This window comes from Caretta caretta, chromosome 15 (genome assembly GCF_965140235.1).
Source record: "Caretta caretta isolate rCarCar2 chromosome 15, rCarCar1.hap1, whole genome shotgun sequence".
Classification (NCBI taxonomy): Eukaryota; Metazoa; Chordata; order Testudines; family Cheloniidae; genus Caretta; species Caretta caretta.
The window spans coordinates 25,844,928-25,872,687 of NC_134220.1; the positions used below are offsets into that span (position 1 = coordinate 25,844,928).

Below are 27,760 nucleotides of genomic sequence, written 5' to 3' on the forward strand. Positions count from 1 at the left end.
CTCAGTGACCCCTGCTCCCCTCCTCGTGTCTCCCCTCAGTGACCCTTCCCAGTGACCCCCCCCAACTCCCCATCTAATATCTCCCCCTCATTGACCCCCAGCTCCCCTTCCAGCGTCTCCCCCTCAGTGAGCCCCAGCCCCAGAGTCTCCCTCCCTCACCCCCGCGCGCGCCCTAACTGTCCCTCTCCTGCAGGGGGCGCTGCGGGTCGCGGGGCGTCACCCTCTACCCACCCGCACGGGGAGCAACCGCAGCGGCACTTCCGGTTTGGTGGCGGCTGCCGGAGCAGGGCCCGGGCGGAGCAGGCGGCGGCTCGGAGCGGCGCGGCCGGGATGGCGGTGGACACGCGGCTCCTGGAGGGTCTGACCCTGTGTCAGCTCAACGAGCTGCTGGAGGACGAGGAGCAGCTGCAGGGCATGGCCCTGGGGATGGACGAGGTGAGCGGGGCGCTGGGGCGACGGGCCCGGGGCAGTGGGCGCGAGCCGGCTTGGGGGGGCTGACACTGCGGGGGTGGGGCGGGCGGAAGGGACGTGATGGTGGGGGGCGCGGGCCTGGTGCGGGGTGGGGGTGGGGCCCTTTTCGGGCCACTTCTCGTCCTGTCGCCAGGAAATCCCGCCTGTTGGGGGGCGTCTGCCCCGGGCCTCCCCGCAGCCGAGGGGAGATAGTGACTCCCCCCCCCCGACCGGCTCGGAGCTCCCTGCGCTCACTCTGGCTCCTGGTTGATTTGGGGGGGGGTAGGGTTAGGCTCCTCCACCAAGGAGAGTGATTGATGGGGCAGGTTAAAGAAACCTACTGCCCCTCTCCCCGACCCAGGGATTGCGGGGTCCCACCTCCCCTTTGCATTTGGTGCTCTCCATTATAACTTGGTAAATGTGATGAGCTCCTGGGGTCACAGCTTCCAGTCTTGGGTGTAGCTCCCCGCCCCCCGCCATTTTCACTTAAAAGCCGGTGACCTTTTTCCTCTTTATTTGAGTTGCTGTGTCCCAACAGCAGATCAAAGAAGGTACCTCTGGGTGTTGACTCTTTTCTGTTCCCTATCATATTCTCTTTTGTTTGTTGGTTGTCTACAAGGGAGCGTTTCTGCTCTGTTCTTCCTGGCTAGTACATAAAGCGCAAAGCCAGCCTAGGCTATGGGTTTGAAATGTGGAAAGTACTGAACAGATCACTGTACTCAACTATAGAGACACCACTGTAGCTGAGATTGTATCAGTCTTTCCATTAATACACCTCTTGTTTCCATGGTTTTTGTGCCTTGGGCATAAAAAAATTGTGCTCTAGAATAAAACATGTTTATGCTCTCAGTCTAAGAGCAACTGTTTTTTCAAGCTGACAGGAAAGAGAATTCCATGTGGCGCTGTGTGTATGCTGAATGCAGAAGAAAAAATTAGTTGAGTTTTGATGCTGCTTGTTACATATTTCTTTTGTTAGTGTATTAGATCCTTAGTAAATTTGGACTGGCTATACTCTTAAAATTAGTGTCTGTTAATTGTTAATATCTGTGTGAATACTGTATGCTGTAGTCTGATATAAGGCTAATTCAGTTTTACAAGATCACAGGTCCTCCCTCAAAATTTCACAGATGTTTCAATTATGAGAGAGAGCCTCTTCGTACATAAAATTATTAAAGAAGCATAGATGTACCAGAGACCATTGTGTTCCTCGCTAGAATTAGGGTAGTGCTTTTTTAAATGCAGTGTAAAGCCATGGGAGGAAAGTTGGTGGCAGTTGGGAGATCTGCTTTAAAGAAAACAACTTAAAGTTTTTCTTAGTTTATCTGCATGAACTCATATCCTTATGCACTTATCCTTATGCAATCATACGGGGCTGACACTGAGTCTTGTTATATCATTGTGTTAAGGAAGTAACACAAATTGAAACATGTTCAAAGATGAGTCTGAAATAAATACTGTAGTGCACCCTTTTGTGATTACCTGTTGCATTACATATTGCAAAATGCGAAATATGGAAATAAGTAGGTGATTTGGGGAGTGCCAGACATAAGTGAATTTCCTTTCTCCTGTGGGTTTGCCAGTCAGTTTAATGTTAAAGAAACAGTATTTATTTATTAGCTTTATTGCTGTAATAACTTGGGTGTGCAGAGAACTTAGAGATTGTAATAGATCATATGAGAACATTGACAGTCTAATGAAATCCTGTTACTAAATGTGAAGTGAATTCAACAGGGTTATTCTTCAGTCTGAGATAATGGGCCAGATTCTCAGATGGCATAAATTGGTGTTGCACCTTTCAGTGGAATCTGACAATCTATGCCAGTTGAGGATCTGGCCCATAGGGTGTGTAATTTTTTTCAGGATGTACAAGTCAAAACTGGATGTGTGTTGTGGGAGACTAGCATGAGATAAAAATGGTAGAAACCCTTTTCAGTCTGTAGAACTAGATGGTATTCTAAAGTTGATCCTATGGTTTTCCTCTTTAGTTGGCAAGAGAAACGTTTTAAATTGTAGAGTAAAGTTCCTCAGGCCTGAGGGAATATTTTGTGGTGTATGGAATGTGTGGCTAGGTTTGAAGGTATTCAGTGTTGGGCCAAAACACAACTATGTTACTGTCTGCTATAGTATAGTCCTTTTTTTAATTGTGTGTGTAGAGGCTTTACCAGAGTCCCTTCAATTAAAAACATATTTGCCCAATTCTGGAGTGGTTAACTCTTACTAATGAGTGCTGTGAGATGTCCCTTCTCTGTTCTCAGTGCAGTCCTAAAAATGGTGAAATCACAAATTTTAATAATTTGGATTTAACTGTGTGCCAGCTATCATATTGTTTGTTTAAAGTTTTCTAGTGTTCTGGTAAAATTTGTCTTCCTCCAGTTATTTACTTAAACTTTTTTGAGTATAATTGCGTTTGCAATACAGAGTCCTGATCCAGCAATGTTGTGCACATGAGTGGACCCCTGTACCCATGAGGAGACCAGGTGGGATCCATTCATATACATCATGGTGCTGGGTTAAGCCCCAAGTCCCTACAAGGAATAATTTTAATTGAGCATGCTCATAAGTCATGCTTCCAGGGACATAATTTTGAGGTCACTTAGTTTTTTCACTGGCAAAATTGACTGGAGCTAGTTATTTCACAATTGACAAATCCTTTGTTGTCCTTATTGTAAGAAGAACCCAGCTCATCATAGAACAATATTTTGCTCACAACAAGGAGAAAGATTTGGGAAGCCTTTTGGATTTTTTTCTGAAAGCTAAAATTAACCAGCCTCTATATTAAAGGGAATGTGGCCGTGCTGTAATGTGGGCAGTGTAGACATATCCTTTGTAAGGTTGTTTTTGAAGCCTGTAGGCTTTTAACACTTGAACAGAGAACATCTTATCTGTTAGAATGAGGAAGGAAGCCAATTTTCTAACTGGGCTCCTAATCTGTTAAAGTTCTTCTGAATTTTATAAGCCTTTGGGTTTAATCTTTTAGTACATAAGAAATCTACAGTATTAATCTTTGTGGAATAATAGTACTGTGTTTACATAAATCAGAGAATCTCAGTGTGACAGATTCTGAACTGAGTTGAGCAGCTAATGGCAGTATATGTGTGATCTGAGTAATAGAAGATCCAGAAACCTTCTCAGGTTCCATGTGAATATGGATTTTTCCCTTGGTACATGTGTTGGAACTATACATTAGTAACAGTGAACCATCATGATATTGAACTCTGCAGTTCTTTAAAATGTTACAAAATACAACTGGCAAAAGCATACACTGTCTATGCATTTAAATATGTAAAATCAAGAAGCCAAAAATGTAATTTCCTCATCATCCCCATGACTTCAAAGTACAGCAGTAAGCACAGGAAAGTTTTCAAGTGTAGTCTTTTTCTCAAAAGCTGCTTGAAAAGAACTGGTGATTAAAAACTCAAGCTTAAACCAAGTAAATAGATGCCCAGATTTCTTGGATCCCTAATCCTGTTTTACTTGTGGCACCTTAGAGACTAACAAATTTATTGCATGACATGCATCCGATGAAGTGAGCTGTAGCTCACAAAAGCATATGCTCAAATAAATTTGTTAATCTCTAAGGTGCCACAAGCACTCTTTTTCTTTTTGCGGATACAGACTAACACGGCTGCTACTCTGAAACCTGTAATCCTGTTCTAAAACCACATTGTGTATGTGGTTATGTACTGATTGGCCAACATGAAACTTAGTTACAATGTTAGGAATTAAATATGCCTACAACTACAGATTATTTTTTCTTAAGAGTCAAGTTAATAAATTGCCTACATCTAACAAGCACAAATTACTGTTTTGTGCTTTCTTCTGATGTAAAAATGTTTTCTTTATACCATAATTACTGCCCTGTATATTGTCATCTTTAATGTAATTATAGTTACCACAAGAAAATAAATAATTTAAACTTTATTAAAGGTCTTATTTTGAAAGGTGAATTACATGTTATCAAGAGGGCTGTCAAGCAATTAAAAAAATTAATCTCAATCGTGTGATTAATTGCACTGTTAATAATAGAATACCATTTATTTAAATATTTTTGGATGTTTTCTTCTTTTTCAAATATACTGATTTCAGTTACAACACAGAATACAAAGGGTACAGTGTTCATTTTATATTTATTTTCCATTATAAATATTTGCACTGTGTGGCAAGGCACCTCCTTCGTCTCGCCAGACCAAGAACTTCCCCCTCTGGTGATGACAGGCCTAGGGTAAATCAGCCCAACCCCATTCTGGGCAGTGTTGGTCTCTCCCCCGGCTGTATTTCCTGGGTAGGCCTACGGGGTGATCCTCCACCAGAAAAAAGCGGAATGGTCCCATACACATACAAACAAAGGGTGATACCTTCCCCTGCCTCCTCAATGGGGCTGGGTGTCGCCCTGCAGCCTGTCCCGGGATGTCAGTCCTTCCCTGGGCAGGCACTCAGGCTTGTCTGCTTCCCCTATGGGGAGGAGCACAGCCTCCCCTCCTGGAGAAGCTACTTCCCTGCTGCCACTAGCCTGGTAGCAGCTTGTCTGTCTCTCTCTCCCTCCTGGTTTTAAAAGGTCTCAGGCAGCCCTTAACTGGATCCAGGTGTTCCTAATTGACCTGAGGTAACCCCTTCTCAGTTTATATGGAAGAGGGCCTTTAACATTATAGGGCTAATATGTCTGCCTTCCCAGACACTCTTGCAGTCGTCCAGCCTGACTTTGTCACAACGGTAAAAAAACAAGAGAGTATTTTTCAGTTCACCTAATACAAGTACTGTAGTACAGTCTCTTTATCATGAAAGTTGAACTTGCGAATGTAGAATTATGTACCAAAAAACTGCATTCAAAAATAAAACAATGTAAAATTTTAGAGCCTACAAGTCCACTTAGTCCTACTTCTTGTCTAGCCAATCGCTCAAACAAACAAGTTTGGTTACATTTGCAGGAGATAATGCTGCCCGCTTCTTGTTTACGTCACCTGAAAGTGAGAACAGGTATTCTCATGGCACTGTTGTAGCTGGCATCGCAAGATTAATTTTTAAAATCGCAATTAATTTTTTTGAGTTAATCACGTGAGTTAATTGCATTAATCAACAGCTCTAATTATAAATACATATTTTATAAACCATCCAATTTTATAGTGTACATATAACTCACCAACACTGATGGACTCTCTTATAAAGGCTATTATGTAAGAAGGCTGAACCCTTTCCTCCTCTGTTCTAGTTCTCTCTTTTACTGTTCCAGGATTGATCCATCCCTCCACGTTTGTTGAGCATCACTCTGATGGTTGACCTCTTGCATTGTTGCCGTACATTTTGTTCCTAATTTTAAAATATACATAGTATGTAAATCTGTTCCAATTCTCATAACTATATAATGTTTTTCCCCCCTGAAATTCATAAATTAATCTACCAACAAGCTCAAGCAAAGTGGATTAAAATGTCCACAAATACAATAATGGTTTCAGCTTCTGTTAATCTGTTTATCAGTTGCTAAGTAAAATAGTTTTCTCTTTTGTTCTGGGTTTTGTTTATAGAACTGCTAACAGGCAGTTCATAAATTTTCTCATTCAGTTATAGTGTACCCCAAAATGTGCTGGTTGCATCACAGACAAATAAGATAGTGTACTTGCCCTGAAGACTTTGTACTGCTCTTCACTGTACTGTCATCAGTGCAGTTGTGCCAGTGGAAGCACTAGTGAAGACTGGCAGCAGATATTTCTACCACTGTCGTCAGATCATCGAAACACTAGCCAGGAGGGAAGACTGGCGTGCTTCTGCACTTATTTATAGTCTGCTTTACGGTGCTCATTGCCATAATATTGTCTTACATATATTTTAACTCCTGCAACACTCCAATGAGGTAGTTATCCCCACTCTATGCATAAGGAATGATGGGTTTATGTAATTTGTTCTTGGTCACCCAGGAAGTCAGTGACAGAGCCAGGAATTGAGCCTGGGTCTCTTGAGTTCTAGTCCAGGGCCTTAACCAACAATGCCATCCTTCCGGTTCATATCTTCAGGCTGCTGTTACTGCTCTTTCGGCAGAACTTGGGCCTTAATATACCACCCTGAAAGACAGGAGGCAGGAGATCAGATGGCCTCACTGTTTCTTCAACAGCTAATCTTTGCAATTTTGGAGAGAGAGGTATCAAAGTTTAAACTCAAATTGGTATATTTTGGGATAGTTCCATATACTATAAATAAATCAGTACTAAATCTAAATAAGATGTCAAAAACAACCCAGAGAAAATTTATGCTAAATATCCACAATAACCTGATGATTTAGTTCTATGGGACAGGTACTGCCATTTATTATCTATTTCTACAGCACCTAGCCCAATAGGTTCCTGACCTGGTTGGCCCCGCAGTGCAGGAGCAGTGTAAATGTTAAATATTAAGAACTTGGACTGAATCAGCCAGACTCTGCTGTTATAGGTTTTTGATCCATGCATCTCATCCCATCCTACGTATTTGAGTGAATGCTTGGATTCTGTGCTACATGATAGAGTTCATACACTACCACTGAAACAAAGTGAATAAATGTTGTAATGTGTAGAAGCTGAGGGAGACGGCTTCAGTCTGCCTTTCCCACAAGACCCTAAAATCTAATATATTCAATCTTTTGGAACAAGGGTTTTGAGTGCACAAAAAGAGGGGGGTGTTGTAGCTTTAAATACAGTATGTGCAGAGTATAAAATCTGAGTCTGATGTTAAGGGAAAATGTGCCTCCTTCTATTAACTTAATCAACAAGTTTAATAAAAAAGCACTTCAGTGATGTATTTCAGTGCGTAAATTTAAGTTAACATTTTTCCTCCACCTGACAATGAATACATGACAAAGGGTTTTTGTTTAGCATGGACTCAGAGGAACATATTAATTTGTTGCTTTCAGTAGATTATCTAAAGCTAGACTCTCTGGAACTCCACTTAGTAGATGTGAAAGTAGTGGGGGATACAAAATGAGGAGGAAAAACTATTGAGGAAAGTCCTCATCTTTTAGGTTCAAATTTGAAAAGTGAGAGTAATAATGGTTAGTCTTGCAGTATGCTGCACGTGCAGCATTTTAGAGCAAGTAAAACTATGATCATACCAGTTTCACTTTATGCCACAAGTCCCAAGTGTACTCATGCACTGAAACACTGGTATTATGAAAAGACAGAGGGTGCAGAACTGGTATTCAGTGCTGGTTCAATGGACTTCAGTTTGTAAAAATAAAGCAAACCTGCCAAAGTACCAACATGTATCTTAGAAATGTGGACTACCAACTTGTTCATAAGTACAAACTTTGCTCTTGCTTTTCTGAAATACTCCCTGTGTTTATACTAAAGAATTTTTGCAAAAATTTCCCTCTGGTAATAAAATGCCAGCAGCAGCTAGAGTTTTGTCTACACCAGATCTCCTACCAGTGATATCAGGTCTGGAGGTAGCAGAATGGGAGTTACTTTGCTAAATGTCTCCAGTGTAGACAGAACCTCCTTGCATCTAAGGTTAAGTATGTTGCAATAAAAATAATTTTCAAATAAGAAATTGTCACATTTGGGCAATTTTCTTTTACACAGTTTAATCTACATACCTATTTGATAAGCATCTCTTGTTTTCTAACATACTTAAAACACAAGGAACCGTTGTGTATGTATAAACACTGCCTTTTAACCAAGTTTTAACCAAATTTCCAGACACTAAAATTCCTTGACCATTTAAACAATTACTGTAAGAATATGTTACTAATCAAATATTAAAAATTTGCTGTCCTGCTTTAAGGAAGACTTAGCACTGTCTTAACATAGCTTCTTATTTTGGCTGTTTTCTTTTGTGTTTATACAACAGTGGCAAAAGAAAAGAGAGGACAAAAGGTGGGTGTATTAGGGTATGTGGGGTTGGGAAGGGAAGCCTGAAATTAGTGTGTGTGAGAGTTAAATCTAAAGCAGGTTAAGGGATGCAACTTGGAACATTTTTTTGTGAATTTATAATTCACTTAAAATAAGGATTTTTAATGGAAATGCTGACAGTGTATTTACTGCATTGCCTGCCAATGCAAGATTATAATTATGGTAGGATTTGCCAGACTTTGTGGCTAGTTGGGGTTAGTCTCATTCAGACCTTGCATTACAATAGGTAGCTGGTTTGGAATTGTTCCCTTAGGAACACACATTCTAAAACTAAACTACACAGTAACTGACCACCATTGCGCCACACAAATGAGTCTTGGAGAATCTCTTATGTAAACCAGTGTTTTTAAGTGTTGAACAAGCTTCTTTGGCAAGGCAGCAAAATCAGGGTTTTGCTCTCTTAAAAAATATATGCCTAGGTATGTGTGACCATAGTTTCAATTTCTTGCCGCATAGTCTTTTGCCTTTTTAATTATATATATTTAGTTTCAGAATGACCCACTCAGCATTAAGCAATCCCTCTGTCATTAGGTCCCTCTTCTGATTAGCTCAGTATTGTTGCATTGAACATTCAGTGGGTTTTGGTGAAAGCTCAAGTAGTTAAATTAGAAAGATGAGTTTAGATCCCCCCTCTAAGGTGGCACTGTCTTGTTACCAATTCTGACCAGTGCTCTGCGTCTGTGTTTCAAATTGCATGTTGAAATTTTTATCTAACTTTCATTAAGGTACTCAAGTACCTGCTGGTTTGTTTCATTTGAATTTAACTATTTGTCTATACTTGGATTATGTACTTGAAAACTAATGCTTGTAGTTTGTGTTTTAATTTCCAGATTTGATCTCTTCTGAGCAAGTCTCAGAGGGAAGGCTCACATACAAGTAGCTGAAAAAAGCATTCCTCCCTGCTGGCTGGAAAGGAATCTGATGGAGATTGCTTGAGACAGTTTTTGGTTTAGAGTTCATATCTAGATTTACTAAGGCTTGGTCTATACTTGAGTTTTGCTGGCTTACCTATGTCCGTTATGGGTGTGGAAAAATCACACATACTACTTATGCCCCAAAAGTTCTAGTCTGGGCGTAGTATAGCTTATTTTGTTTGAGGAACTAGTATAAGCTGTAGCGGCAATAACTGTCTCCATCTAGGAGACTTTTCTAGTACAGCTATATTGGCAAACCCTTTCTAGTGTAGACAAAGCTTAATTGTGAAGACTAATTGGAAGAAGATGAGTGTTCTGTTGTTAGTTTAGAACATTCACAGCTTAATTGTAATATTGGAGGCCTGATTTTTTATAATGCTGAACAATGCAGTTCTTGAATCTGTTTCTTCTGAATTAAATAAAATAACCTTAAATAACAAAATTGCAATATTTTGACCAAAACCATGTTTTTAATCTTAATTGTAAAATTGTTTAACTTACTTTACATTCTTTGGAGGTGGACAAAATTAAGGTTGCCACGCAGGGTACATCTACACAGCCAGTGGCAGCCCAGAGCATCAAGCCTCCAAGCCCAGGTTGACTGACTCAAGCTCTTGGGGCTCATGCTATTGCTCTAAAAAATGCACTTTTAACTTGCAGCTTAGGCTCTGAAGCCAGCCCTCTCCCTGGACTTCAGACCTCAAGGCCAAGCCCCAATGTTTTCATAGCTATTTTTAGCACTATAGCGTGAGCCCTGGAAGTCTGAGTCTGTCGACCTGGGCTCGGGAACTTGTTGCCATTGGCTGTGTAGACATATTCTAAGTGAATCGGTTCCAAAGCCAGGATTAGAACTGGGGGCCCTCCAGCTCTGTCACCCGACTCCTTCCTCCCGACCATGCTTCCTCCCAGCAATAATAATTTAAATGTGTTCTCCAAGGTAACTTAAAGGCTATTGCAGGGTTGGGCACTTGACCTGTCCAAAAATTATTGGTCAAATATTTTAAAGTACTAATTTATGAGAACAGTGACAAAAACGAGGAAGACTTTTGTTCTCCAGTAGGCTTAACTTCAGATATTTCTGCCTAATCACAAAAACCAAGTTACTTAACGTGTTATTTTAACTCAGAAAAATATGAAGCACAATGAAATGAAGCTCTAAAAGATGAAACAATGACACCATGATGCAATCAGAAATGGAGTCCGCCACCTACATCAGAGTGCTGTTGTTGGAATATTTGACTGGTCAATTGACTGAATTGCCAAACTACTGTTACTTTAATTGGCTTGTGTGTCAGTTGTTGGGAATGGGGCAGGTTTTGAAATAGGGAATATTCCTTCATTACACAACAGTGGTAGGGCAGCCTGTGAGGCTCAGGTAATGAAATCATAGAATAGAGCTAGAAAAGACCTGTTAGGTTATCCAGTCTGTCATCTGCGTGTCAAAACCAGTTTGTTTCCTTTTGTACATTTACTATAGTTTTGTCTAGTGTTAAACATGCCAAAGATGGAGCCTCTACTCCTTGAGAAACCGTTTCACATCTCCTCTCACTAAGAAGGTTTTCTTCCCTTCTAAGTTTTTTCCTTTTCCTAATTTTACACCCTTTATTACATTAAATAATCCCTTTTCCTCCTGGTGTTTACACTTCTCAGCTATTTGTAGATTTTTGTCTCCTTTATCCCACTAGGTGTTGCTTAGCTATGTTATATGTATTTAACAGCTCGACCAACCTGAGGAAGATCAGAGTCCACTCATAAATTGAGAATTATAGCCACCCTTACAGATCTATAGTCCTTAGATTTGATTGTAAATTGGTGTGATGGGGAAAGCCTTTGTCTAATATTCCATTGGTGAGGTGAGGGACAGAAGCATTTTAGATTTTTTTTTTGGTCCCTGTATATACAATGTGCATCTCCTGTTTCTTCAGCAGATATCTAAGCTGTTAAAAGTTGTGCTGATGGTAGATGTGTTGATGGGAAGCTGGTGATGTATAAATTAGGTTGTTAACTATGAACAGGCATGGTTTTTTCAGTTCTATTCAAAACCCAGGGAAGGGCAAAGAGGGTGGAATGATGTTGAGCAAATGGAATCTGGCAAAATTGCGGGAGAGAACTTATTTTCAAGCTTTTAAGAATGACAGACCATTGCAGGAGTTTTTTTCAGTGCTTTAGATGGCAAGATGAGGACGAACAAATGGGAGCAACCATGAAATATTAGACAGTCTTTATAGCATTGGATTTGGGTAGGAGTGAATGAGGTTGAAAATATGTGGTTGGTTCATGCTGCCCTTTATTCTGGGGAAAATCCTGTGAAAGTAAAACAAAATAGCAAATTCAGTTTGTCCTAAATTGAAAGAAATAACTTGAGTTTTGGATCCATATCACTGTTGACTTACTGGTATGCTGAGTGGATGAGATGGGTCAGGTAGAGGAGTACAAAAAACAAAGGCAAAATAAAGCTCTTACTATACCTCAAGTACTAAGGACGATATGCATTTTAAATATAGCATTAAGCCGTGTTTGAAGTTGGCAGATTAAAGCATTACACACAATTCAGAACCTTTCAAAAGGTAACCATTACTTCTGAAGATATTGTTGACACTGCCCTTAGTACTTTGCAAATAAACATTATTTTTATTTTGATGCAGTCTGAGCACAGGACTAGAAGCTAGGAACACTTGGCTTCTGATCCTCACTCCCTCTGTGGCATGGAACAGGTCACTTGAACTCCCAGCTTTCCCGGCTCAGAAATAGGGAATTTCATACATACATACCAACTTCAGAGATGTTTCTGAGGATTCATTAACATATAGACAATGCTTTGAAGATAGAAAGTGGTATATAAATGCGAAGTACTGTGGGCCAGATTCTTCCATCCTTTCTAATGTTTAGTAGTAGTGTACTCCACAAGCGTCCTTACTGAATTAAATGGGATTCATCTTAATTAAGGTACTACTATCCGTGAATAATATTGGTATAATCTGTTTTTTTAATGATAAAAGGTGGTTTTGGTCTTGGTGCTGGGCATGACATGTTCTTAGTAGTCATTGACATTCTGTACTGGAAGGAGTCCTTTGGCCTGACTGTTAAAAGTATCTGTCTATCTCTGTATAACATGACTGCACAAAATACTACATGTAGGTGTGTCTAAAGCACCTTACAAAACATTGGCATTGTATTTGTTGGTCTTGAAAGATTTAGTCCCTCTACCAATTTAATCAAAAATACCAAGTTTTAATCTGCGTGCACACTGGCATATTGGAGAATTAAATGTTAAACTAGGAAATGGGCAGACGTTGGCACAGAGTCTATATAAAAGGCAGATGAGAGGAAGGAAGCAGCAGCTAAAATAAACAGATGGGGGTGGACAAGGCGGAAATATTAAGGAGTAAAACTGATAACACAGGGAGGGTTAGGGAGAGAACAATAAACAAAATGGAAAAACTTGCATAATTAAAAAAATAATTCAGTAATAAGGTCACTCTGGGGACAGTGAATTACAATTGAATTTAATTCAAGGAGAAGGGAAACCAGAAGTCATGTATGCAGAAAGAGTTTTTGGCAGTTTTGACTTAACCAAACATTTTAGGAACGCAGACACTAATGGGGGCTAATATATTTAGACCTTTTAGGTAACAGAAGTGGAAGTTGTAATTTGCTTATTAAATCTATCTTTATTGGGCTCCTGGCATGGTGGGGGAATGGAGAATGGGGAGAGACAGAGCACCTGTGATCTGGTGGAGTGAATGAGGGGAGACAGAGCCCCTGTCATAGGGAGGGGACAGCTGGGGCACACAGATCCCGTGGTATGAGGGAGGGGGAGTGAAGGCTGCAGGGGGGTCTGAAACAGAAGGGATAGGAGCGTGGCACACAGGTCACTTGTCGGGTGGGGAGAATGCAGAGATGCAAGGAGCTCCTGGTGTTTGCAGTGCGCTCACACTTAGCCTATAGAAGTAACAAAGTGTGCAACTCTCTCTAGTATAAAGCTGATTGGAGATTTTTGAGGGAGGAATTAATCATTGTTCATTTGAATTTAATCAGGGAGCACATTGATAGTGTGGAGAGTCACCTAGAGCATTGATTAGTCAACAAAGTGCAGTGTGGTGAATCTGCTAATGCTCTTCTCCTCATGCTGTAGGGCGACTAGCTCACAGTTCTGTGGTGGTTGGAGGAGGGGTCACAGAGGCAGGCCCTAGGAGGAGCATAATGCTGAAAGCTGTTGGAGAGCAGACGTAGGCTGATAGAGCCTTAGCCCTGAATTGCCTACAGTGTTTGCGTGAGGCGTGATGCACCTTGAGGCATGTTACCGGGGATCATTTCACAAGGGACACTGGTGTACCACTGTACTCCCAAATTTACCACGCAAAATCTTCCTATGAAAAGACACAAGAGGATGAAGAAATAAATAAAATTTCTTGTGAGACTACATAGTGCAGGAGGGTAGACACTGTGTTAGTCCAGCAGGCAAAGAACACAAACTACTGAAAGTTGTAAAGATCTTTCATTGGATTAAATAATAAAGGCAAGCTTCAGAGAATCAGTCCCCCTAGCAGGCCATGGGGAAATAGTACCATGGTGTTGATTCAGACTGAACAGCTGAAATAAAATCTCTTACATTTTTCCCCTTTGATGTCTAAATCTTGTTTTGAAGTCTAAATTGAAATCCTGCCAAGGCAGCCTTTCCCACAATGCTCTGATTTCCCAAAGTCTCATGAAGACTTTATTGAAAAATTACTGTTTTTGGGCAAACTTGGAATATCTCCTACAGTGGTCTTTGTTTCTTGCTTTTTGAGAACTGGCCATTCATTCTTTGAGTACAGTGTCATTCAAACTAGGATGTGTCAACTGGAAGGATTAAACTGGAGGGAGGAGAAGGGGGATGTTTTTTGCATCATTTCCACTTTGTGCCAGAGACAACTATTTCATAAGTTTTCTGCTTATGTGTGAAGGAAATGAAAGCAAAATCAAAGAAATGAGTCTTTAATTTCATTCTGAAAGTGATTTATTCCACTCTTATTTCCTGTGGTAGAGATTTCCATAGTTGAGGTGCAGTTCCTTTTAACAGGTTTCAGAGTAGCAGCCATGTTAGTCTGTATTCACAAAAAGAAAAGGAGTACTTGCGGCACCTTGGAGACTAACAAATTTATCTGAGCATAAGCTTTCGTGAGCTACAGCTCACTTCATCGGATGCATTCAGTGGAAAATACAGTGGGGAGATTTATATACATAGAGAACATGAAACAATGGGTGTTACCATACACACTGTAATGAGAAAAGGAGTACTTGTGGCACCTTAGAGACTAACCAATTTATTTGAGCATGAGCTTTCGTGAGCTACAGCTCACTTAAGTGAGCTGTAGCTCACGAAAGCTCATGCTCAAATAAATTGGTTAGTCTCTAAGGTGCCACAAGTACTCCTTTTCTTTTTGCGAATACAGACTAACACGGCTGTTCCTCTGAAACTGTAATGAGAGTGATCACTTAAGGTGAGCTATTACCAGCAGGAGAGCGGGGAGGGGAAAACCTTTTGTAGTGATAATCAAGGTGGGCCATTTCCAGCAGTTGACAAGAACGGCTGAGGAACAGTGGGGGGTGGAGAGGGGGAATAAACATGGGGAAATACATTTACTTTGTGTAATGACCCATCCACTCCCAGTCTCTATTCAAGCCTAAGTTTATTGTATCCAGTTTGCAAATTCTTGTCAACTGCTGGAAATGGCCCACCTTGATTACCACTACAAAAAGACACACACATACACACACACACACACCCGTGCTGTCCTGCTGGCAATAGCTCACCTTAAGTGATCACTCTGGTTACAGTGTGTATCGTAACACCCATTATTTCATGTTCTCTATGTATATAAATCTCCCCACTGAATTTTCCACTGAATGCATCCGATGAAGTGAGCTGTAGCTCACGGAAGCTTTTGCTCAAATAAATTTGTTAGTCTCTAAGGTGCCACAAGTACTCCAGTTCCTTTTAAGTTTGTCTCCAGCATTCATGTGCCTCTTCCAGAATAGTCCTTTCTATTGTAGGCATTTCTAATATGCTCCTTGCCATATACATCTTACCTGTGTCTTCTAGAGCTGCTTTGTTACTTTTTTTATCATAAGGCTAAAGCACAGTTTTTTGAAACGGATTTTCATACTAGACTGGACAGAGCACAGAAGATATGGTAGGAAACAAATCTACAATGGTTGGAATAAGGGATGTACAAGATGACCGAATAGGTCTTTCCCATCTTTAGTTTTTTGGCTTACTATGCATTGTCCAAAAATATCAGCATGTGTTTTAGGATCTGATTCAGTGGTGATGAGGATGACTCAGTTTGGATTTTGCTGCTCCGTCGAATTTATAGAAGTCTTGTGTTGTGTGCATATATATCAATATTTATCTAATATATCATTGTCCCATTATACCTTACACATCTTTCTTTTGCAGGCCCAAAATGTTCAGCTTAGCAAGGAAATGACTCTTGCCAGCAACCGTAGTCTGGCTGAGGGCAACCTTTTGTACCAACCAAAATTGGACACTCTGAAAGCAAGTTTGACCCAAAAATATCAGGAGCTGCAGGTTCTTTTTGAAGCCTATCAGATCAAGAAAACCAAGCTAGGTATAACATGTTCTTGTGGTTATATGTCTCCTATTTTCCTGTACTTTTCTCTATTATTCTAAAATATGGATAGATATACTCTTTTCTGATGCATGTCCCTAATTCTTAGCTGTGTACATATAGAGTATCTGTATGTGTAAAAGAACTGAAGTGTCAAAATAGTAATGTTTGGATTATAGATCATTCTATATTATTATTTATTATTTGTGCACTGGACCCTCACTAGAACGGGCATTGATATAGTGCAAATTCACATATAATGTGGTCGCGGCCATAGATCCCAATTTAATTACTTTAATTGCATTTCATTTTAATGTGGTCCTGCACATGGATCCCAAATCCCACGTTCTAGTGAGGGTCCGGTGTACTACCATAGCACTTAGGAGCCCTCGTCATAGATCTGGACTTCATTGTGTTAGGCACTCTACAAGCACAGAACAAAAAAAATCATCCTTGCCCCTGACGAGCTCACAGTCGATAGTAGATCTGGCAAATACCACTGTTCTCAGAGATGATTAATAAGGCTGCGAGTTTGTCACAGAAGTCACGGATTCCCTCCATGACTTCTTCAGTGGCCTGTGTGCCTGGCTCAGCAGCAGCTCACACAGCCCCTGTGCCAGTCGTACCGGCCACTGCTGGGGCAGTCTTGGGCCACCACCTGCTTCCCCCTTCCCCCCAACAGCAACAGAGTTTGGGTGTGGGAGGGGGCAGGGGGTTGGGGCACGGGCCTCCACCTGCAGATACCGCCCCCACAGTTCCTATTGGCCACAGTTCCCAGCCAATGGAAGCTGCAAAGCCAGCACTCTGGGTGGAGGCAGTGCGCAGAGCTCGTGACCTGCTGTGACTTTTACTAAACGTACCCATGACTAAAACATAGCCTTAATTATTAAGTACATATTCTGCCACCTAGTAAAAAGAACTAAAGAGACGAGCATGTATTATTGGAATACACATTCCTTTCTATGATTAAAAGAACATACATATCTAACTACTGTTGATCTTTTGTCTGAATATGATCAAATTTCACTTGATGTTTAAAAATACCACAATTTTTTTTCCTGAGATTGTCCAACCAATGACAATTCAGACTGACTGAATATAATATTGCATTTAATATATTCTTGTGTCATACTTCGTTATGAAGCATTTTATCTTAACACATTTACCAACTTAAGTTCATTTGATTTTTTTTCAGTTTACTGTAGTGAGTAATTTTTAAATGAAATTCTCAGAAAACACATTAAAATTTTCTACTTAGAATCCTCCTGTCTGGAGTAGAACAAAGACTAAATAATCAAATAGTATGTTTGGCCTTTAAAAGAAGCCTTATACTTACCGGAACTGTATAATTTCAGTCCGAAATTATCGCTTATAGCAGCTGTTCCATTAACTATTCTTTTCATATTATTACAGATAAACAATCCAGCAATGCTTCCCTGGAGACACTATTAGCACTACTTCAAACAGAGGGGGCTAAGATTGAAGAAGACACTGAGGTAACGGCAGTACATATGTAGTGCAAATAAGGGATTCTGCTACTCATCTCAGTTACACGAGGCTTCGAACAGACACAGTTGTAACATACTATTAAATAAAGATATCATAGATCTAAGGGATTTTCAAAGAATAGGGCCCAAACCATCACTTCAGACTTTTGCAAGTTGAGTTCACTGGGAATTATTTTGTCTGAGTAAGGATTGCATGCTTACTTTAAAGATTTTTAACATAAATACTATAATTCTTCTCTAGCTGCATGTGAAAAGCATGCTCAGGCCATAGGCACATAGCTACGGGCCTCGGGGGTGTGTGTGAAAAATTCACACCCTTGAGTTCCGTAGCCATGTCAACCTAATCCCTGGTGTAGATGCAGATAGGTGAACAGAAAAATCCTTCTGTTGACTTAGGCTACCATCACTCAGGGAGGTGGTGTTCCTACAGCGATGGGAAAACCCCTTCCATCACTATAGGCTGTCTGTGCTATGGGGTTACGCTGGCATAGGTAAGGTGCCGTAGCTGTGTTGCTATAGTCCCCATAGTGTAGATGTGCCCTCAGGTTGTTTTCAACCTAATAGCATATCTGTATAGAACTCTTTAAATAAACATCCAGGTGTAATGTTGTTTGCCAGGTGCATGTATTAATCTAACACAAAATGTCAGTCGCTCTTGGAGTCTGGGCGAGATGAAAAACAGAGGTGAGCCATTCTGTCTTGCTCAAACTGAAAATGTAATATCAGTAATGACGATACAGAGTGCGCAGTGTTCTAGGGTAGGAGGAAAGCCACCTCAGCAGCAATGGAATATTCCATTACGATCCTTCCATGTCTGTCTAGTCTCTGGTCACCCCTCACTGTGCTCAAGTTTGTAGAGGCATTGATGTGGTTGGCTCTATTTGTGAATTGCGTGTGAGACATTGGCTTGTTTTTACTACATTGCTTGTTAAGGGTAATAACCAAACCTTTTAAAACTGACTTGTAATCTCAAAAAGTCATTTTCAGGGCAAATGATAATTGGTTATATTGAAATGTATTGTCGCCTGTCTTGATTAAAGTAGCATTTACCAAAGCCTCACTTTGTCCAAGCAGTGCGAATGAGTAGACTAAAAACATGGCTTAATACTGATCTCTGACTCTCTACCGATGCTGGAACCAGTTCTTGCTTGCAGGGTTCTACGTGGTTTTCTGGTCAGTGTTGACAGTGCTAAATCATAAAATGACAGGTTTGGCCAGCCATCTGGAAGACTGTTGAATGTGATTCATACATGTTTCCAGAGGTCAGGGAAACACGAGAGCCTTGCTAAGCAAGAGCTAGGTTTAAATGTTTCTTGCTACCATGACTTGGGTACAAAATGATAGCTGAACAGAGATGAACTCAAATACATCTGAGAAATAATTGAGAAAAACATTGCGTGGAATTGTAAAGTATACCGTCTTCCATGTCCAAGCTGGAACAAATGACAGGAAAGGAGACACAATGCTGTTAGGATATAAGCTATTTCTGGTTCCTTCAGAACATATTACTTTCTAACAGGGTTATTCAATGTTTGACAGAATATGGCAGAAAAGTTTCTTGATGGTGAAGTATCCCTGGATTCATTCATTGATGAATACCAGAGCAAACGTAAACTGGCTCACTTACGACGTGTAAAAATCGAGAAACTCCAGGAGATGGTGCTGAAGGGACAGAGACTTACACAGGTTCAGCAGCAGCCTCAGCCAAAAGCACCTGAGACAACACCAGCACCTCAAACTTCCTACTCTTCAGATGCAAACACTCCTCCTGCAGTTTTGCCCCGGCGAATACCACCCCCACCTCCTCCATCAGTCCCAGCAGGACGCCTCCCCACTCCATTTACTGCAGCAATGGATTCAGGACCAGCTTTTCCTTATCCAGGAGCTCCATACCCTCCCCTTCCCCCACGAGTGGGAGTTCAATCTGCAGGTCAAATGCCACAGCCAGGATACCCATCTCAGTTTGTATCACAGTACCCTCCAGCACTGCCCCAAAGACCACCACCTCGTCTTCCACCACATCCTGGCTTTATCCTACAGTGAATACATCAGTACGCCTAACTCATGTATTGGTGCTTAAATTTTTGTTCTTTATCTCTCCCTCCCAGAGACTTAATATAGGCAATGGCAAACCTCTGTGCTTTGCACAATGGAACACAAAGTTTGGGCTGCAACATGGGGTTGTGAAATTGCACTCAGTAAATGTAATCCTTTTCTTGTCTGTTTCTTAAAATCAGTGACTATGTAAACTATTTTTTTGTAGGAAGATGGTGGGGCTGAATTTTGTAACTCTGGCAAGTTGTGAAGCAACGCAGTGGATTTGTTTGCATTCTAAGTATAGACTCAATACTCCAGTAATGGTAAATGATTTTAAGGAAAATAGCATACTTGTCTGATGTGGTATTGTGTTCTCATTGCGACTGGATTTTAAGCATGGTTAATTGTGAGCTATTTATATCTCAAAAGAATTTTCTGTGCTGTCAGTTCTGGTATTTGGATGGTAACCATTGTATCTAAATGCTAAGCATAAAGCTGCAGTGGAAATGACCTGCATTCTTTGAAATAAACCCAAGGCTCCACATTGGTGGCTGGGTTCACTAACTTTGTTCTCAGAGCCTGGTAATCAGAAAATGTTCAGTAGCTTATTTTGAAAACCATTAATTCTTAAAATATTTTTAACTCCTAAATTTATTGTTGCTTTGGGTTTTTCACAATAAATATGCACACCTTTCACTTCTGTACATTGTTAATTTCCTGAAAGTCCTGGTCTTTTGAAATAAGTAACCGAATATCTTTTTCTATTAGATGATTGATCCTGGAAGCCATGTAAAGAAAACTATTCGTAGTGCCAATTCAAATTTTTGTACAAACTTCACCGGCCACACCCTCTTGAACCTAGTCTCGCCAGCCTCCTCCTGTTTTCCCCACTTTCCTGCCTTGCCTGTTAGGGTAGCTGTTTACTTTTTGCTTAATTTGTTCTTCCCATGCCATGGGGTTGAGAAGCAATTTTTTTTACACAAGTGTAACTTTTGACGTTGTCTTGTGATTTTAGAAGCCAAAGTGCTAGGCCTAAATTTGTCTTAATCCAGCACTGGGCAGTCATCTCATTTGGTGCCCATTCAAAGTCCACAAACACATATTCTCAACCTCTCTGCTCTCTCTTATTTAGAGGCACTCCTTGCCACTAGACATCATCATCTTCTGTCCTGCAGTGTTTGAAATTCTTTTTAATCTGAAATGTACAATTAACCTTCCCTCCAATAGTCAAAACACTCTAGGATGGCTGTTTGCATCTTGCTTAATTTGTCCTCCCATTCCCATGCCATTTGGGGGCAGAAGGGGGATCTCTACACAAGTTTAGCTTTCAGTGTCATTGTGTGACTCCTGGAAGGCTCCAGTGCCTTTTTTCTGATAAAGGTCAAAACCAGATTATTTGATGCCCTCCCCCCTCCCCCCCCTTCTGTGTAAATCCTCTGACTCCCAATTAGTTATTTCCCCCTGAAGTTTGGTAGTTGCTAATAATAAATAATCTCATAACAGGAAACCCTTTGGTCTGAAAATAGGACTACATGGCTAACTCTCCCATTTGAAGATCAGAGACTGCAGATTGGTACCTGAATAGCTCCCCCTACATAAATCTGGAAAGGGGGAATTTTGTAAGCCTAGCAAGTTGTGAAACAATGTGCAGTGGATTTGGTTGCATAAGTATGGTCTCTCTGTAATCAAGTGGTGGTACATGATTTTTTAAAGTGTCTTTTCTTGGTATTGTGTTCCCATTGAGGCTTCGTATATGCATGATTAATTGTGAACTGTTAGTCTTTCAAAATAAGTTCTGTGCTACCAGTGCTAGGATCTGGATAGTAACCGTTCATTCTGAATGCTGAGCATAAAGCTGCTGTAGAAATAATAAAGCCAGCTCTAGAGCTACAAGATTGATAGATGGGTACAAAAACTCTAAACAGACACTCACAGATTAGATTTGCTAAAGCTTTGTAAAAATAACCAGGTAGTTTTTAAGGTTATCAATTGCCAACTTATTTTCTGAGTTAAAGAATTCCTCAGAAATTATGGTGGGGTGAGATAAGGGTATTTTGAACTTTACACTGCATTTTATGTACCTAACTCTTTTTCGAATGGTATAGCCCATTATTGGTATTACTGAGAAATAGTCCAAAATATTTTTTATTACTTGTTAAATTTGTCTGGTTTCACTACCTTTAGTGATAACAGGATCATTCAGGGATACTTTGTTTAAAAAAAACCCACTGTATTGTGCAAACTAAATACAGATTAATTTGATGCAATTATCTGAGAACAATGCATTATCACATATGCATGTCTCTGATGTGCCTTAGGATCACTACTTGTGATTGTAATATTCTTACTAGATTATTAGCATATCTTTCAAATCAACGGCCATTGCTTAACCCTTTTGATGTAAGGACACTTTCTTTTATGAAAGATTTTTTTACCTAGTACTTTAGACTAAGACAGTATCTGCTATTTGTATGCTTAATTGCTCTCAGTGGATGATTAGTTTGGTTTTTAGACACTGTCACAATGACTGACTGTTTCAGTTGTTATAACAGTCTCAAAACTGAACTCCAGATGTTCATGGAAAATGCTTGGCCATTAATGAGTATTGGTGTATGTGCAAACTGGTTTCTAGTTACTTATGTGCTTGCTTGATGGCAATGTTTGGTGGGTGGAGGAAGAAGAGAGCTTTGGAAAGTTTTTTGAGTCTTATTTTCAGAAACACAAATTACACCACACTAATCTGGCTGGGTAGGGTGAGAGATGCAGGGGCTGTTTGATGCCTACCACTTGCTGACACTGTTTCGAACTACACCTGTTAGAGGTAAAGAGTAAACTGTGCTATAGAAAGGATGTTTAGAACCATATAAATCTGTACTGTGTATACTGAAAGTGTTGTTAAAATGCTATTGGCAAGTTGGCTCTTATATAAGGGGATAGCTCCATTCTCTTGCCAAAATGTTCTTTAATATACAGTGTGGTTTGATTTGAAATGTGTGCTACAAATGGCAAATACTTCCTAAAAAGAATCAGATTTAAGGAAACATTTTTATAACATAAAAGTGGACTTGGAGTTCAAATGGCGAGGTGTAACATGGTTTTAGAATGCAGGTAGCATTTTAAATGCCCATTTTGAATGGTTTTTGCGTCTGCTAACCTTTTGTATGCAACTTTTAAATGATGACTTTATTCACTTTACCTGTAGTGGGTAATTAGTGTTGAACAGTAATAATTTAAGAACAGTTTCGCTGCCCTGGAAAGCCATCTCCAGGGGGACCAACCAATCAGTTGTTTATAAAGGTTGTTGTGGCAACCCCTGTGATACAAATAGAGTCACTGTTTAGAGTAATCTTACATCATGTGACTCCAGGAGGCAGGATACTGAGCCCAAGCCTATGTCTTAATCCAGTCCTTGGTAGCTATATCATTTGGTGCCCAATTAAAGCACCACAACCTCATATTCGCAATCCCTTCTGAACCTGCCCACTCCAAACTGGATCAATGATATAGAAGCAGAGTCCAAAATGTGTCTGTCTCGTGCTGTCTCTCTCTCTCTTGTCTGGGGGTTTCTGTGTTCAGTCCCTCATCTCCCAGTGTCCTGAAGCTTCTGTAATTTCTCTTTGGCTGGAATGATTCATGAGCTGTCTTCCTCTAAAGGTGATAATAGAACTTTTTAGAATAATAGAATATAGAACATAAAATAATGTTTTTCTCTATCCAAACCACGATTTTTCAACAGGCTGTTTTCCTCCTAACACTTGGTAGTTGCTAGCAATTACTAGGAAATCTTATCAGGAAATCCTTTGGTCTAAAAATAGGACTTTTGGCTAGCCCTCCCCCTAGGAGTTCAGAGGCAGCAGATTGGTCAAAGTTCTTGGCACCTGAACAGTTCCTTAGATAAGCCCTGAAAGCACTAATGGAGGGGTCATTTTAAAAGCCTAGCAGGTTGTGAAACAATGTGCAGTACTTTTGTTTGCACAATAAGTATGGTGTCTCTGTAATCTAAATATGGAGAAATAAGACTCCCAAGTCTACTTACGCACCTGAGCCATAGGAAGGGCAGAAGAGATACCTGGGGATACGCCCCAAAAATATCTGCCACTTTAAAAGCAGTATTAAGCAGAAACTCGAGCATAAGTAGACTGATCACCCGCTATGGTTAAGAAATCTTTCCTCTATAATATTGTTCCGTTAGCTGCATCTTGGGTGTGCAAGGATTAGGGACAGGATTTGAACACACTTCCCCCTGTGTTGCAGGAAACTGGCAATGTTGAAAGCTGGGAATATAAAAGGCTTTCTTACTGTGCCTTTAAATGATGTGGCCTGTGGGGGAAGACAGAATCAAGAAGTTGCAGTTCCTGAGCACTGGTTTTCTAGGAAGTTGGGACAATGGCTGCGTTTGAAGACTGTTCATATGTAACTTCTAAAGAAGTCTGTTAAAAGCATTTACTCTGAGATCCAAATAGGCCATCCAGGAAGTTGTCAAATGTTTGGTAAGCTGAAAGTGATATTTATTCTGCATGGGCAAATGTTTCTTATGTAGATTATTGTCCAAATGGTGGTAACCTTTAGCCTTTCAGTATGGTGAAAAATGCCTTATGTTAACTCCTGGAGGTGGGGGGGAGACAAATTGGTTGCCTAACTCGGGTTGTGTTAAATATAAAACAAAGGTGTAATACCATTAAAACTGAGATCAGCATGTCATTGGCTACTGGCAACCCTGCGGATATTATAGAACTTCTGTTTCCAGCTAGGAGTTGTGATCTGTCATGAATGTTCAGTCGTGAGAAGTTTGTGTGTATGCACTGTTCAGCTCTCCATATCCTTTTTCACCAAAATTATTATAAATTCACCACTTTTGGTACTAGATGATCAATTCTTTTGTCCTATGTAAAGAAAACTGCTAGTATCAATTTAAAGTTCAAAACACCTCCCACCCCAATCTCAGTTTTCTCCCACACTTGCTGTGTAGGGGCAGACTGTGTGTTTGCTTAATTTGTCTAAGTATGTGGGTTAGAATGTATTTTTACATGACTTTGGAAGCTTGTATTTCATTGTGGTGATTCAAGAAACTGGAGCCAAGGTCACAAGCCTACATTTTTAATCCACCGCTGGGCAGCCTAGCTCATATTCTAAACTCCCTTTGACCCCAGATCTCTCACCAGTGCAGCCTAAAACAATGACACCCACGAAAATGCAAGGCCCAAAATCTTTTCTATCTCTCATCTAGAGGCACCGGTCTTTAAACTACCATCTCCCACTGTTTAGAAGTGGTTGAAATAATTTTCCATCACGAATGGTCTTTTTCTCTACACAAACCATAACTCATCTAGTTATTTCTCCCCTAGAATTTGGTAGTTGCTACATGCTAACATTAGTATAATAGCTTCTAGTCTGGAAGGAAGGCTGTTGGGCTAACTCTGCTCCTAGAAGATCAAAGGCATCTGAACAGCTCCCTGAAAGCCTGGAAAGTGATGAGAAGGGACTTGGTAAGCTTAGCAAGTTATGAAACAATGTGTGCTGAACATGTTTGCAAGTATGGTGTCTCAGTACTCTTGCTGATGGTAAATGATTTAAAATAGAATAGCATACTCTTTTCTTGGTATTGTGTTCCCATTATGGCTCGCTTTAAGCATGGTTAATTGTGAACTACTAATGTTTCAAAATAATTTTTTTTGGTGATGCCATTTGGATGTTAATTGTAGTATCTGAATGCAAAGCACAAAGCTGCAGTGAAAATGAGCTAGGCCACAAGAGGTTGTGTACAGGGAGTTTAGGGGGTTTGTGTGGTAAATATGTCCCTAATCAGATTTTGAAAAGGATAGTAAAATCAACCAGGTAGATTGGACACTTAGCAAGTGCCAATTTATTTTGAGCTAAGAAAGGTTCAGTGATGGAGGGGATAAGAAGGTCTGATCTGAATTTTGTACTGAATACTATCTACGTACCTTCATGGGGGGGGGAGTGGCATTGCCCAACTATTTCTAGTAAGAAATAGTCCAAGTAAAATACAAGTAAAAATTTCTATTAAGAATAGTCCAAAATATTTTTACTTGTTAAATTTTCCTCTTTTTAAAGTAATTTTGTATAACGATGACAGGACCATTCAGGGATACTTTGTGTAAAAAAACAAACCTGTACTGTGCAAATTAAATACAAATTAAGCTGATGCAATTAGCTGTCTGAAAACAATGCGTTATCACATATGTATGTGGCTGATGTGCCTTAAAAATCACTATTTGCAATTGGGCCAGTAAGACTATGAACATACCTTTCAAATCAGTGGCCATTGCTTAACTCCTTTGATTAAGGGCTCTAAAAGGCATCCTTTTTTATAAAAGATTTTTCAGCTAGTACTCTAGAAGATTAAAGGGTGGTATCTGCTATTTGTATGCTTAATTGCCCTCAATAGATGATGGATTTGATTTTTTTTTAAAAATACACTGTCAAGGAATCTTGTATTAAGTCAGTTGTAACAATCTTGTAACTGAACTCTAGCTGTTCATGGAAAATGTTCTTTCATAAAGTGTGTGTTCAGACTGGTTTGTGGTTACTAATATGCTTGACAGTTAGCAGTGTTTGAGGCGGGAGGAGGAAGAGAGCTTTGGAAGGTTGAATCCTGCTTTCAGAAACCCAGTTGACACCATATTAATCTGTCTAGGTGGGATGAGAGATGCAGGTGATATTTCAGGCCTATCCCCATGTGACAGCTCCCAACTATTTTTGTTAAAAAATGAGTAGTTTGTTGTACATAGGCTGTTTAGAACTATACTAATCTGTACTCTTTATAATGAAAGAGAGATTAAAATACCATTGGCAAGTAGGATCCTATATAAAGGGATGGCTCAATTCACTTGCCAAAATGTTCTTTAATATACAGTGTGGTGTGATTTTTTTGCTACAAATGGCAAATACTTCCTAAAAATAATCTAAGTTAAGGAAATGTCTTTATAACGTAGAGTGGGCACTGAGCTTAAATTGAGAGGTGTAACTTGATTTTAGAATGTAGGTAGCATTTAAAATGCCCGTTTTGGATGGTTTTTACTTCTGCTGACATTTGTATGAAACTTTGTAAACAGTGACCTTGTTCACTTTACCTGTACTGTGTAGTTGAGGTTTTTAAAAAAAGATAAAAGTACCACAGCGATGAAGATGGACGTGCCATGTTTATCCATAGGGTTCTTTACAAATCTCATTTGTATACGTTATCGTAGTTCTATAAACATTCAGCTAAATGAGCTGTGGATAGACAAATGGTGATGAGTTGTGAGTGGTTATAGTTCTGCGTTAGCCAAAGTGTTTATTCCTTGGAGGTACTTCCATCATGGAACTCACTGTGTTAATTGGCTTTGCTCTTCCTATGAATAAATCATTAGCACTGTTTGTACATATGCTGGAAACTTCAATGAAACTGAAGAGCTACCTTCCCCTTTTTGTGCATAGTGTGACAAGTCCACTACGTATTATTTCTCAGACCTTAAAGGATGAAATTCAGGATGGAGTGAAACTGAAGAAAGCTAAGAGGTATTGGACTTACCTGACATAGTTCTGAGAACCCTATAATTATGACTAATCTGTCAACACTACTTAGCATATTAAAATAATAAACTGGTATGTAAATATCTCCCCCTCCACGCGCACTTTAATGTAGAGGTTAGGAAGGATGTAAATCTTCCGGGCGGGGTGGAGGGTACTCAGTATAGCTTGATGCATTAGACATGTTACTTGCTTTGTCAAATGACACACAAGATTAACACCAAAACCCCTACTTCAAAATCTGTATGCATTTCATACAGGGAAATCAGACCGGGGCAGCTGGAAATCAAAGAGTCTCTAAACTCTCACTACGCTTACAGTGGTATTTGTTTCTAATGTAACATAATAATACTATAACGGTTTTATTTGTGCTGTATAAGAATGGAATTGTTAGTGGTTAAGAGACCACTAGTACATTTCAATAAATGATAAACCAAATTCCTTTGGTGTTTACTTTTTCTTTAGAGTTGGCAATCTGTAATTGTTAACAGTTTCAAGAGTACATTCAGTAAATGAATAGAGTGGGCTCTGCTTTGTGCAAATTTCTCCTTTAATGATTTGAGTATTTGTTGGGTGATTATTTTTTTCCTGAAAAAAAATAGGATTACAATTTAATCCAGTGAAAATATTAATAATTTAGATGATTAGAGGAAAGAGTGCAATATCCTCTTACACGTGAAGCAAAATCACTTCTATTGTATCCATCTAATTTTGTGATAGTTCTGCAGGAACCAAAAGCTGTTCAGAATATGTGTTCAGTCTTTCCTTGGCTCGCTTTCATCCCTGATGTGTGGCTTCAGGATACAGCTCAGTCCTGCAGAAGGGTTCTG

The 27,760-nt window shown here is 39.9% G+C and overlaps 1 protein-coding gene across 1 annotated transcript; it reads left to right on the forward strand.

Moving 5' to 3' along the window:
* The first annotated feature begins 254 nt into the window (after positions 1-254).
* Positions 255-27,368, forward strand: VPS37B (VPS37B subunit of ESCRT-I). The gene is made up of 4 exons (XM_048820896.2): positions 255-435; positions 15,681-15,852; positions 17,266-17,348; positions 18,900-27,368. The coding sequence occupies exons 1-4, from the start codon at positions 331-333 to the stop codon at positions 19,401-19,403; spliced, it is 864 nt and encodes a 287-aa protein (XP_048676853.1). The 5' UTR covers positions 255-330; the 3' UTR covers positions 19,404-27,368.
* Positions 27,369-27,760: the final 392 nt, after the last annotated feature.

Coding starts and splice junctions, on each gene's coding strand:
- VPS37B (XM_048820896.2), top strand. CDS start 331: ATGGCGGTGGACACGCGGCTCCTGGAGGGTCTGACCCTGTGTCAGCTC. Junction 15,853..17,265: donor GATCAAGAAAACCAAGCTAG/GTATAACATGTT, acceptor ATATTATTACAG/ATAAACAATCCAGCAATGCT. Junction 17,349..18,899: donor AGATTGAAGAAGACACTGAG/GTAACGGCAGTA, acceptor AATGTTTGACAG/AATATGGCAGAAAAGTTTCT.